This window comes from Pygoscelis adeliae, unplaced genomic scaffold (genome assembly GCF_000699105.1).
Source record: "Pygoscelis adeliae isolate BGI_AS28 unplaced genomic scaffold, ASM69910v1 Scaffold45, whole genome shotgun sequence".
Classification (NCBI taxonomy): Eukaryota; Metazoa; Chordata; class Aves; order Sphenisciformes; family Spheniscidae; genus Pygoscelis; species Pygoscelis adeliae.
In genome coordinates, this window is record NW_008825114.1 from 59,219 (window position 1) to 72,795 (window position 13,577).

Sequence of the window (13,577 nt, forward strand, 5' to 3'; positions counted from 1 at the left end):
ACCCCACCCCCCTACCTCAATACACAAAAGAGAGAGACAAACTAGAGTGAATTCAGCAAAGGGCTGCTGAGGTGGTTGAGGGAGCACGGTGGTACATGGCAGGCAGACCAGAGATGATGGACATAAATTGCAACAAGAGAGGGGGAGAAAATTGGTTCTTTGGATTGCATTCAATAGCTTAACTTTTCAATTACTTAATTGTTATGTGTTAAAGCATTAATTGCTTAAAAAAAAAAAAGCATAAGTACCAAGTGTTAAAAGTTGGAATGTTTTGGGTCTCATAAGCATTTTATAATTACCATAAGATAAAAGTATCTTTTGAAGGTGAAGAATGGGTTGACTTGGATTTTGAGGTTTTTGTTTGTTTTCCCAGAACATAAACTATATCTTCAATATCTGTAACGCTATCATTTCTCTAATAAACATGCAGACTTGGAACCACAGAGTCTTTTGACTTGCTTTCTAGGGGGTGATTTTTGGAAGTGTTTTGAAGCTTAGTTTGTTTCCACTGACGAAAGTAATTCCAAACAGAAGAGGAAGAACAGAAGAAAACAAACTTAAGTTCAAAAAGGCAAAGAGTGTGAGGAAAAAAAAAATGGTGTGAGCACAATGTTAGGAAAAGCATTATGAAAATAATAAAAAAGGAGTGATGTTGAAATATATGTATACATCTAAGAGAATCATTGAGGGTGGAAAGGAGCTCTAGAGATTGCTCAAGCAGGATCAGCTAGAGCAGATTGCTTGGGACTATGTCCAATTGGGTTTTGAATATCTTTATGGGTGGAGACTCAACAACCTCTCTGGACAGTCACTGTAAAAAGGTATTTTGTGTGGTCAGAGGGAATTTCATGTGTTTCTGTTTGTGCCTGTTACCTCTTGTCCTGGCAGTAGGCACTAGTGAGGGGAGTCTGGCTCCCTGTTTATACACATGGATAAGAGCCCTCTACCCACAAGCCTCCAGGCTAAACACTTCTATATCAAAGGCATTCCAGTCCCTTAATCATTTTTGTGGCCCTTTTCTACAACCACTCCTGTAAGCCCATGTCTGTCTTACCCTGGGGAGCCCAGACCTGGCCTCATCAGTGCTGAATAGTGAGGAATGTTCACCTTCCATCTACCTGCTGGCAATGCTCTTCTTAATGCAGACCAGGAAGCTGTTGACCTTCTTTGCTTACAAGGGTACATTGCTGGTTTATGGTCAGCTTCTTGTTACGAGTTCCTCAAGGTCTTGCTCTACCAAGCTGCTTTCCAGCCGGTTGGCACTCAGCATGTACTGGTGCATGGTGTACTCCCTATGTGCAGGACTTCACATTTCTCTTTGTTGAACATAATGAAATTCCTCTCTGTCCAGCTCTCCAGGTCACTCTGAAGGCTGGCACATGCATCTGGTATAATGGTGGCTACTCCTGGTTTTGTATCATCTGTGAACTTGCTGAGAGTCCACTCTCAGGTCATTAATCAGGATGTTAAACAGTACTAGCCCCAGGGTTAACCCCTGGGGTGCTACTGACTTGCCTCCAACTGGACTTTGTGCCATTGGTCACAATCCTGTGGATTCAGCCAGTTTTCAATCCTTACTGTGCACTTACCTAACCCATACTTTGTCAGTTTATATGTGAGGATGTTAGGGGAGACAGTATCAAAAGCCTTACTAAAGTGGACGTGAACATCTGCTCTCCTGTCATCTTCCAAGCAAGTCACCTCATTGTAGAATACACTCAGGGTGGTTAAGCATGATTTCCCCTTTGTAAGTCCATGCTCACAATTCTTGATCACCTTCTTGTCCTCAAATCTGGAAATTATTTCCAGGATTCTTTGCTCCATCACCTTCCCAGGGATTGAGTTGTGGCTGACCAGTGTGTCAGCAGATCTTCCTGAAGATAGGAGTGACATTTGCTCTCTTCCAATTCTCATGGAGGTGTCCCAGTTGTTATGACCTTTCAAAGATGACTAACAGTAGCGTTGTCCAGATGTCGGGGAGCTCCCTCAGTGCTCATGGGTACAATCTCTTAGGCCACATAGACTTCTATATGTCGAGTTTAAGTGCTTCATTAACTAATCCTTGTCCACTGAGGCTAAGTCTTCCTTGCTCCAGATGTTCCCTCTGGTCCCAGGGGCCTGGGATTCTTGAACATTGGTCTTACCAGTAAACACTGAGGCAAAGAAGGTGCTGAGTACCTTGGCCTTTTCTGTGTTTATTGTCACTAGGGGCCCTACTATATTTATCAGTGGACCTACATTTTCTCTAGTTTTCCTTTCCTGTTTTTATAGTTGTAGAATCCTTCCTTGTTGCCCTTCACATCTCTTGCCAGATTCAAATCAAGGTAGACCTTGGCTTTCCCAACCCTGTGCAATTGGACAGGAACTCCGTACTCCCCCCTTGGGTCAGCAGCCCCGGCTTCCACCTCTTACACACTTCCTTTTTATGTCTGAGTTCAGCCTGGGAGCTTCTTGCTCATCCATGCAGGCTTCCTGCTGCCTTTGATTTCCTGCACATGGTGATAGACCTTTCCTGAGCTTGGAGGAGGTGATCCTTGAATGTTAACCAACCAACTACTGGACCCTTCTTCTCTCCAGGGCTGTACCCTGTGGGATTTTTCCAAGCAGATCTCTGAGGAGATTAGAGTTTCCTGTCCTGAAGTCCAGGGTTGTCTTGCTTTTTACCTTGCTCCCTCCTCTAAGGATCCTGAACTCCATCATATCATCATAATTGCAGCCAAACTGCTCCAACTTTAATGTCCCATGACCAGTTCTTCCCATTACTTAGTTTGTAAGTAGTGGGTCTAGCAGTGCACCTGTCCTTGATCATCTGTGTCAGGAAGTTGTTATTACTGCACTCCAGAAATTTCCTAGGTTGTTTGTGTTCTGCTCTGTTGTCCTTCCAGCAGATGCCAGCGTGCTTCAAGTTCCCTGTGAGAACCAGGGCCTGTAATCGTGAAACTTCTTCCAGTTATCTGAAGAAGGCTTCATATACTACCCCTGATTAGGAGGTCTATAGCAGGCACCTACTACAGCATTACCCATGTTGTTCTGTCTGCTAATCTTGACCTGTCCTCACATAAGGGGCAACTCCCCCTCCTTGCCTTTCTAGTCTGTCCTTCCTGAAGAGCCCTTATCCATTTGTCACGGCACTCCAGTCATGTGAGCTGTCCCACCACGTCTCCATGATCCCAGTGAGGTCATGGACCTCCAGTAATTACACAGACTTCTGTAATTCCTCTTGTCATTCCCTGTGCTGTATGCATTGGTGTATAGGTGTTTCAGGGAGGCACCACGGTGTGCTGATTCCCCAGAAGGGGCATGAGAGCTTTACCCAAAAAGCTCTTCTGCTGGCATTTCTTTCTTTACATGCTTACAATTCAAGTGATTGCACTTCTCCTTTTTTTTTTTTTTTTTTTTTTTTGTTGATTGCTATGTTCCTTCTTTTCTGATCACCCCAGGCCCTTTGCTTGCCTACCCCATCCACAGTTTCCTCACTTGTTTGTTGAGGAATGTCTCCAACAGTTTTACCCATAAGTCTATGAACATTTGTATGTATCTACATAAAAATGAATAATGGAATCGTGTATGTTTGGAATCTGTGATAAGACCTAGAAAGGCTGTATTGCCATTATGCAATAGCTATTGGACACTTAAATGGAGCATTTAATATCATACACTAATGGAATTTGACATAATGGCACAGGTATTTGATGTAATTTTTCTGCAGAGAGTTGGGCAATACAAAGGATGAAGGCATCCCAAAATGAGCAACTGCCCTCTAAATGCCAAACTGATTAGGACTTTTTCTCTCTGTAGGTCATGGTGTACTTACTGACTTTCAGGAAATCTTGGTGAGATGAGATTCATCCTGTTCTGAGCAGGAGCATCCCTGGATGCCAAGCTTTTTCATTAAAGTAATGCTGTCATGTACATTCAAGCTGTGATAATCCATTCGTTACTAACTTTCTAGGCTAGAAATGTGTTTTTGGCCTTGCTTGCGAGCAATTCTCATTTGCCTTTGGTTCAATATGAAGCATTCTATGTGAAATGTCTTAATGTCTTTGTATTTACTATTTTATGGTGGATACCTTCAGATCTTTTTCTTTCTTGGTTTTTTTTTTTTTGTTGTTGTTGTTTGGTTGGTTTTAAAGCACCTTAAATTTATTTATTTATTTATTCACTTAGGTTTTTTTTTTTGTTATTCTACAGAGTACTTACCATGTTTCTGTGTTTTCAAGACTCGTCCTTTGCTATTCTTTGTTTTCTGGAAGGCCTTTCCATCCTGACAGTATCCCAGTGAGTTTTTTTTACGAAGGGAGGTGCTTCTTCTCATCTCTTTGTTTTATGAATTGAGATTCTCACTTAATCCAGCTGGGTACACAGATTGGTCTCCTATAACTGTATCTAAACTCATGATGAGTATGTGTGCTGCATCTACTCTCAGAATTGTAACATAATGTAACACCTGGATAGAAGCTTTTAACTTCTAGTAAAATCACCTGTTTGCAGCTCTGCCTCTTCCTAGCATAAAAGAGCTTATTGACTAGTCCAGACCCCTGGAATGATGTCTTGAGCTGACGCTTTGCATTGTTCTGAGTCTTGCAATTCAGTCCACAAACACATAAGAGAAGCGGGCTGAGCTTAGACCATGCCCTGTGATGCCAAGCACAGCTCCTGTAGCTTTGTTTTTCATATATGAAGCCTTTGTTTGTGGGTCTTCAGCCAGCTCTTTTTACCTGGTTCTTTATGGACATTCAGTCAAGTAGGCGTTAACATCTGCATGTTTGAACCTGGATTTGGAAACACTGGATGCCCATTTAGCAGTGTGATAGTGCCAGCCACAAACTTAATCGACTTGAAGAAGGTAGTAGTTGTAGTAATGGCAGGTCGTGCCCCTTCTTCCCCTGTTCGAACCAGCGGCTTTCCTGCAGTACCATGGACAGGTCCGCATGTGACGGCACTGCCGGCCACTGGCGGATCTCAAGTGCTGGTGCTGCTGGGTGGGTGGGATCGGTCTTCGTTGGCTGCCTTTTACACTGTCTCCTCAGTGGATTTCGTGGCATAGGCAGAGTCTTGCTCCTGAGTAATTTACTATGGTAAATAGATTGTTGGGATCTGACAATGTGACTTGCAATTATCTCAGGCCAGTGCTTTCCCCTTTTCCCAGGTACTAAGTTTATGCTTGCTTCTCTAATGTTCGTCTCCTTTACAGATCCCAGGCTAAGGAAGAAAGGATAGTCCCTGCATCCAAATCTCTGCTTCCAGAGTCTGGCACCATGAACTATAATATATTGTTTTGTAAATGCATCAAGCATTATGCCTACTACTGAGATTAAAAAAAATAATATCCTGGCTGGCTTGTGTGTGCATCCACAAGGTGAATTTGTAGATTTGGGAGTTGAGTGTGTGTGTGTTTTGCTTTGTTTGTTTTGCTTTTAAAGGCCTTAACAATTCATATTAGATTATGATGTTTTTGATAGTAAGGTCTTCAACATATTCTGGGAAATAGGGGGTTTTAATTTTTTTTTTTTTTAATCTTAGTGCTATATATATAGTAATAAAATCTTTGCATACTTGAAAAGTTGTCTTGTGTCTTTGTCATTATAGTGGCTTGTGTAATAAAAATAAATAAAGTTGAATTAAAAGCAAAGCTAATACTGTCCCATTTTGTACCTGTGCATTTTTATTTCATGATAAACCAAATGGGTGTGGAGTATTCTGAAAAAAATCTTGAAAATATTGTCTGTTTTTCTGCTTGCATACAATATAAAATAAAAGAACCTCTATGTAATTCAGTGCAACCTAGCAGAATTTGGTCAAATTACCAATGTAATATGCTGTCTTCACGTGAGAAGATTTTGTAAGTTACCTTTAAAACAAGCCTGTTTAAAATCAAATCTCCAGTAATGTTTGGTGAGGGTTGTAATTGTTTTATGGGTATATTTTAGCCTTTGTTTCATTCTGTGTAGACAATGTGTGTTTGCAGTTTGTTGAAACTACAGTTTAGCCTAAGTTATAGTTAATGTTTAAATGTAAAGCAACCGGTAGTAATTTTCACATTGCAATATTTTATATCAGACTGAGATATTTTCCATTTAACATCTTTTGAAATATGCATGCTGTTACGTGTATTTGCTTTAATTCCAAAACATTCTTTTGGCTGATAGTGGTTTAGAGTGAATATTTTGAAGTGAAAGTCACGACATAGTTCTGTTTTTTGACAGTAGATTTCTGTAGAGATTATTTGTTACAATAGCACATATTTAATTCTCTAGCCTAATGATTTTAACATATCTGTAATTTAATATTTTTATAATAAAAGTTGATAAACAATTGTTCATGAGCTCAGTTCAGAAGCACAGTTTCTCTTGTTTCAAAGGCAAAGTGTTTTTAAAAAATCGTTCTCACTTTAAAAAGTGTATATTGAGTAAGTCAGGATACAAGTTCATGCAGCTGTGGAATGTGAAAGCACAAAGTGTAAAGACGCAAGGAAATGCTGTTGATATACTAGACATGAACTCTAGTGGCTCAAGTGCTTCTAAGGGGATGATAGTGAAAGTTCTAACAAGCATTTTGAATGGTAATATTGAAAAGATTCTTTGTATATTTCTGAAGAAGTTATCCAACTGTTCATTGATGATGTAGGAGAAAAACAGTTGCTGGCTGAAAGATTTGCAAAAGCAGCAGAGAGGCTGATTGATCATAAATGGGCTGTAAACAAAGTAGTGCATATGAAAAGATGGATACTGAAACTGGTAGTAAGTTTAGTCCAATCGATTTTTATATTGTTTGTTAATTGAATTCATACATTTGGAGAGCGTAACCACCATTATATTGTTAGGTTTTATTCTGATTGTGGCTGTTTCTCTGCTGACCTGGACAATACCCTTGACAGTAACCATAGAAGCTGACAAATGAATTAGTTGTCTGTGGTAAACATGACTTAGTGTGAGTAAGGTTTTGCTCTTAAGGGGCCTAACGATAAATTGTCATTAGACACTTTTTCTTAAGATTCGTTGTGTGAATATAACCTTTATGTGTATTTTTTGAATAGTAATTTTTTCCCTGTTTTTATTCACCATTGTATTTTGACTCTTAGTGCATATTGAAATATTTTTCTTCTCATTTCAATACGGTAAAGTGATAAAACCAGAAAATTCCAGAGAGAGATCTGGCAATTGTAACTGAATCTCTCAGACTATAAGCACTGATAGAGTTTTCACAGTGTGGTGATTGTCATCTAGCAGTTTTTATTTTCTTGAAAGTTGACCTTTGAAATATCCAGGATAATGCTCAGTTGTCATACTTCCAGTCAGCTGTGATCATGTATGTCTAGAGTGTTTTGCAACCTGAAGATTTAAAAAAAAGAAGTATGGGCGGAAAAAGGTACAGATATAAGAAAGTTCAGTTGAAGGTTTCTATCTATGGCTAACCTATCTAAAAGGAAAGCTTGTATTGGGAATTCTGTTGTATTGAAGGGTCTGGCTCTGTTTTGGGTTTTAATTTCTTTAAAGAATTTAGTGTACTTAGATGAAACACAAATGCAGTCCCATTTACTATGCCTAATGTATAACTCAAGATTTCTTTTTAATCTCATTTCTGATATGATAAGGTGAAGAAATGAAGAAAAGTGATACTTCTTGTGTATATTTGACAGAATAATATAACTACAATTTTATTGGGTAACCATAATTTTTAAGACAAATGATGTGTAGCCTGATCACTATTAAAGCTATTGTATGTGTAATGTGGCAGAAGAATTAGTCTTTTAAGAGCAACTAGCTGAGCAGAGATTTTTAGCTTTGGTAAGGCTTAACCATTTATTATTGGCCATCATTTGTCACAATGGTAGTTGATCTTCCTCTGTAGTTCTGGATATGCAGCTGTGGCATTTGCTGGAACATACCAGCTTGGTAAAGTTATTTGATAGTATTTGCTTGCTCCTTATGTAACTCATAGCAGAAAATAAAATGTTTTCTCTGGTTCAAATACTGGATATCTTTTAGGAAAAACTTGGGCTGAAAGTTACTTTCTGAGTGCCCTTATCCCAAAGGAAGAATACAGGAGATGCCCAAAAGAGAAGGAATGTCCACCATGACCTAATATGTGATACAAAAATGATTAATTCCGTCTATTTTATCAGTTCCATCTAGATATAGGAATAGTATTGCTTATGTCAGTAGGATTGCAGTGCTATGAGAGAAAAACATGCTTTTACCAATTGTTACCTCCATACAACTGAATTTATTTTTTATTTTGAGAGTTCTGTGTTTTCTAGTATTAATTAGAGGAATTGTTTTATTTAACTAGTTATATAAAAAAAGTATGTTGCGCTTCAACACTTTGAGGTTGAGATAATATACACATGATTTTTTGTAATAAAGTTGATGATAAAAATCCATGCTTCTGCATACTTCACAAAAACTTTTTGCTGTGGTGTCTTTCAGAACACTAACACCATTGAACCAACTTCAAATCTTTTCATGGTATCTTTCAAGAAAACAATGTGATAATCAGTGTAGTTAAAAGTAATTTTAATAATTTAAATTGTCACCAGTGGAATTTACTCTTAATACGTATTCTACTGACCTCAGGTTTGGCTTGTTTCCCAAAGATATGGATAGGAGTAACACAAGTGTCTGTAGATTTGTGAGTACAGCTTTATGGTGTTTTGCCACCTTCCTTCTTGTCTAAAGACTGTATGCAGAGAACTACGTGTGATGAAAAGCTTTTTTTTTTTTTTTTTTTAAACAACTGCTTTCTAAATTTCTGGAGAAAATGCAGTAAAAAAGGGTAAACTAAAGTAAAATAGCTCTAAACAATAAGGCAGTGTAGAGAGAGGGGAGGAAATGTTGCAAGTTTTTCCTAGGTGCAGTTTTGCTCATAATAGGGGTAGTGTATTTAGACTACACACACATTGAAGATTTGCAAGATGCAAAAATTGGGGAAAAATACGCTCTGCAAATATGCTGAAATTTGTCTGAAGCATACTGGAATTTGAGAATCTCTTTCTATCCCACGACATGGGTAAAGTCATGTTGGTAGCTGCTACATTGAGATTGTCACTATTGTTTCTTGACAAGATTTTAACTTACTTGATAAATTATGCTTGAAATTTCCTGTAGATGCATATGTAGTTGTATGCTTACTGATATCCAACATACTATTCAACTTCTATGACTATTTTGACTTTTCCATACAAATCTGCTTAAAGTTTAAGGCGTGCTTGTTTATTTTTTATCTTTTGCTTTGTAAGCATAGAGATATACAAACCAATACATGTATTTTTTTATAGGAATATAAAATTTCATGCTAATTAGGTGAAAGAAGGCATAATTTTATGTTTTGGTTTTAAAATAGATTCACTACTTTTGAGTTATGTTAGAAATAAGTCTTAGAGAAATCAAGCTGGATAGGCAGGCAAACAGTGGTATAGCTAAGGAAGATCCAAACATAACTAGATTTATACCATTAAAGAGTGTCAGGAGATTTGTTTTGTTTTGTTTTTAACTTTAAATAATCTAGGACTAACAAACAGTATAGGGCAGTTAAGAAAAGACTCTCCAAGGTACAGAAAATAAGCAGAGAAACCTTGATGCTTTGAGAAGCTCAGTCTGTATTTGTTCATTCAGTTTTCCTGCCAGAGATTATGTTTACAATTTGTCCTGTCTGTATTTGAATGTATAGTACTTTTATGACTGTGAATTAATGGGTACGTGTTGTAGATAATTCAAAGTGTCTTTGCATGCTACTGCAGAAGAGAGAAGCTTCCACTCTCACCTTCCCTGCAGAGGTGTACTGGCACCCACAGTCCCTTTAGAGGGGTAGATCGTTCTTGGGAGCACTCTTCTATCTGTGTCAGGGACAATTTTCTAGTTAAATAGTTCACTTTAAACCGAACCTGGAAATTGTGCCTTAATTACAGCTGCATATTTGGTAACAGCTGGAGGAAATTTAAGTGCTGTAGCCATTCACAGACTGGAAGTATCTCCATAACCTTATGTTGTCAAAGGCATACTTTGTTGTAACAGAAATTGGCGTCCAGTGTTCTAGTGTGGGTGGTTGCACCATGCGGTCTCATCCAGACTGAGGTGCAGAAGATCAGACTTCCTGTGTTTACTGCACTATATGGAAACCTAAATAAATCTGAGGGGTGTTACCCCCAACGGACAGAACTGCTTTTAAGTAATGCCCCCTAGTGTGCAAATGAAGATTATCTTAAATACATGATTTTCCTGGTCAGGAAAACAAACTGTTCTCTATCTGATGGATGTATTTGCATTGAAGTAGCATTTGTATGTTCCGTTGAAATATCCCAAATCTTTGAAGTTTGCTAGCACTTGCTGTTTATGCATATGACCCACAATGAGGAATGTTTTCCCTCCAAAAACTGCAAGGAAGAAAAAGGGTCAAAATAAATACAGATGCCAAAGTAAACAGCTGTTGGTACACTTAAAAGGCAATTATAGTGAATCAAGACACTAGCAGAGTCCTCTAAACTTCAGTTCCATGGAGACTTAAACCCTGCAGTGTTTAGGGCCACCAAAAAGTGTTTTGTTGCCTGTGTTTTTTTCCCTGGCTTAGTTTTTTTCTGCCTTAGTTAAGTCAGCATGTGGCAGAGTCCAAGAACTGGAGTCAGCACAAGGAAAGTGGTGGGAGCAGACAAAGAGGTAGAGCAGGGAGCAACAGATCCCAGACTGAACCCTGGCGTTTCTGGAGGTGTTCTGTTACTGTGGTTATCCTTATTTAGTATGGACCTAATATCTTGTTTCCCTACCTGTCTATAGTTTGTTTTAAGTTTTGCAGGCTAGACCTTTTTATAGGGATATGCTACCTGGCTGACTTTCTTCAAAAGGATTTTCAAGTCACCTCTGTGATTGTTTCTTACAGATATCCTACAAATAGGGCTTAAAAGACTTGTTCACCTGATTCAGATATATTCTCAGGCCTTTCTACACTCTAAATATTTGAAAGAAACATAGCATTTTAACTTACTGGTGATCTTCACCTGGAAAACAGTCTCCAGTGTGGCAATATTTAATCATTATCTTTACAGTTATTAATTTTCATTATTTCCCTGCTTCTGAAGAGGCACTTGTAATGGTGCAGAGCACTTCAGCTTTGCTTAGTAGAATCTTCCACAACCTCCTTCAAATACTGAACAGTAACCAATACAATAGTTTGGTTTTGCATTCATAATAAAGCCTTCAAAAAACTGTAGAATCTTCACTCTGTCCTAACTTGGAATTAGGCTGACTGTATGCTACACAGTCCAGCACATCTATGTCTATATAGGAAAGAAGAAAAAAATCTATTTTATTTCTTGTGTTGCAGGATGCTCACTGGACATTTTAACTACAAACATCATAGTCTTCATAAAATGTTAAATTTTATAACCTTAATGATTCAAGCTATGGTATTTGTGGTCTGTATTAATTTAGTTGCTTGTGTAGTTTCAGATTTTGAAGTGTTTTTCTAGAACCAAAACAGGGACTGCAGCAGTGCAACAGAATTACATTAACTTTTGAAGAGGAAAGAAGTTCAACAAACCCAAATCTCCTTCAGATTTTCTTTTTTTTAATGGCTGGGTCTCACCCTGCAAGAAAAAAAGCTCTCCAGCTAGTAAATTCCTTTCTCTCATGTCAGACTGCTCAGTTCTGAAATTAGTAATGACACATGAGATTCAATGAAATCAGTGAGACTATGTTCAGTAATTAATACTTCCAATGCGGGCTATACTAAAAATTCCTCCTTAGTTCTAGATTAGGTAGTAAACTGAAAATGGTAGAAGAACAGGCAGTTGGAGGCACGATATCATCCTTAGGAGGGAATGAAAGGGAGCATTTTAAAACTTTTGGTGTTTTTATGGCCTTTTCTTCCTAGATACATTTATGTTTGAATTAGAATTTTAGTAAAAACAAAGAGATGATAGTAAGAGGAGGTTAATATTTACATTTAATATTACCTACTACATTTAATATTTCCTAATCCTTCTCTAGAAGTCTTTCAGCATTAGTGTTGTGGTGTCATGGAGTGTTTGTTACTCATCACTGAGATACGGTGAACAAATTTTGCACTGAAACCTGACATTAACAGGACTAGTCAGAGCACATAGTTCAGTATTGTACATGTCTTTGCAGGATTAGGTTTTAGGTTTCCAAAATGTTTGGAAGTCATAGAAGGACTTCTGAAGCTTTCTATTGCTTTTCTTACTCTGAGGGTTCCAAGTAGCATCTATTATTGTGTCTTATAAGTCATGTTTCTGGTCCATTTCTGACACTGTACTTTTATAATAATATTTGATATGCTGTATTCGAGAGGATATGATTTTGTGTGGGCTGTTGTGTTCAGCAAAAAAAAACATTTTGAGGTTTTAGAAGTAGAATTACAAAGTTATGGATGGCTGTCAATAAGGACATACTCAGCTGCCAGATAGTCTGAGGGTAATGGAGTAGTCTTTTCTTTATGTGAGTTTTAAGTACGTGTTTTGGTTTTCTTAGAAGTTACAGTACTAGGCTGAATTTTGTGTGTGAATTGAAATAAAGTATCCTGTCAGTGATGAAAAAAAGATGCTAGTTAGCTTTATCTCATTGCTTAGGACTCATGAAGTACAGAATCTAGGTCTGAGGAACTGAGTTGAATGTACTTTTTATTCTTTTTGTTTTTCAGAGGCCCAGAAGACACAATAAATGATTGTAAAATCCTTTTTATAGAGGAAATGTACAAGATTGAAAAGCCAGGAGCCTATCCATTGACATTTGGGGATGGAGATTTCAAAAGTATGCTTTTTTAAATTATTTGAATAGAAGTACAAATTGAATGATGTTTCTTTAAAAAAATAGAAGGATCCACATGCAGAGGTAATAATAATTGTTTTGTGTGTTCAGGAAAGTAATAACACAGAATTCTTTTCAGATTTCTGTTCTAAAAGTGTATTTACTGTAAGGTGGCTATATTACTCAACATATTCAGAAACTGATGACATTTTAGTGCTATCAGTCATAAGCAGGGAAAAGGGAAACAGCTGATAATGTTCTAAATGAACTGTGCAGAATGAATTCGTAGTCTCAGTTAAGTTCCTAGACAGGTGTTGCAGTTGAAACTGCTATTCCAATTGACATGTCATTTAAACTGTTAATAAATTAACAAATGCCAAAGATAGAATCAGTCTGTAATGATGCATTTTAACCCTGTAATTATGTCAGAATTAAAAAAAAAAGAAAAAAAAAAATAAGGAACTTTGTACCAAAGCTGCTTGTACCATGAAAAAAAGCAGTAATTAACGTTTGGATTATTATGTGGCCCTGCCTGACCTTCTAAAAACGTAACTATGCCATACCTCCTCATCCTCCCCACAACCGCAGGAAGGAGTTAGTGGCAGCTTATCTAAAAAGTAGTGTGACATTTTATCCTAAGTTTAAAAATATGTTAAAGTTAGGAGCGATATGTGTTTGAGATAGCAACACTGAGAGATTGGACTGCAGCTCTGCTAATACATATTAGATATTATTATATATTAGACTCCTGACTCCAAGGCAGTTTTTCAGAACCTTTTTATGTAGCTTTCAGTGCACAAGAACTAGTCTGCTTACTGT

General features: G+C 37.7%; 1 protein-coding gene across 1 annotated transcript in view; it reads left to right on the plus strand.

Moving 5' to 3' along the window:
- The window catches only part of UHRF2 (ubiquitin-like with PHD and ring finger domains 2, E3 ubiquitin protein ligase), a gene marked incomplete at its 5' end in the record, with an annotated part of 88,206 nt that overhangs the window by 38,705 nt on the left and 35,924 nt on the right, over nt 1-13,577 (plus strand). The window contains 1 exon segment of the mRNA XM_009328155.1: nt 12,652-12,761. Within this exon segment, the coding sequence (XP_009326430.1) occupies nt 12,652-12,761 (110 nt within the window).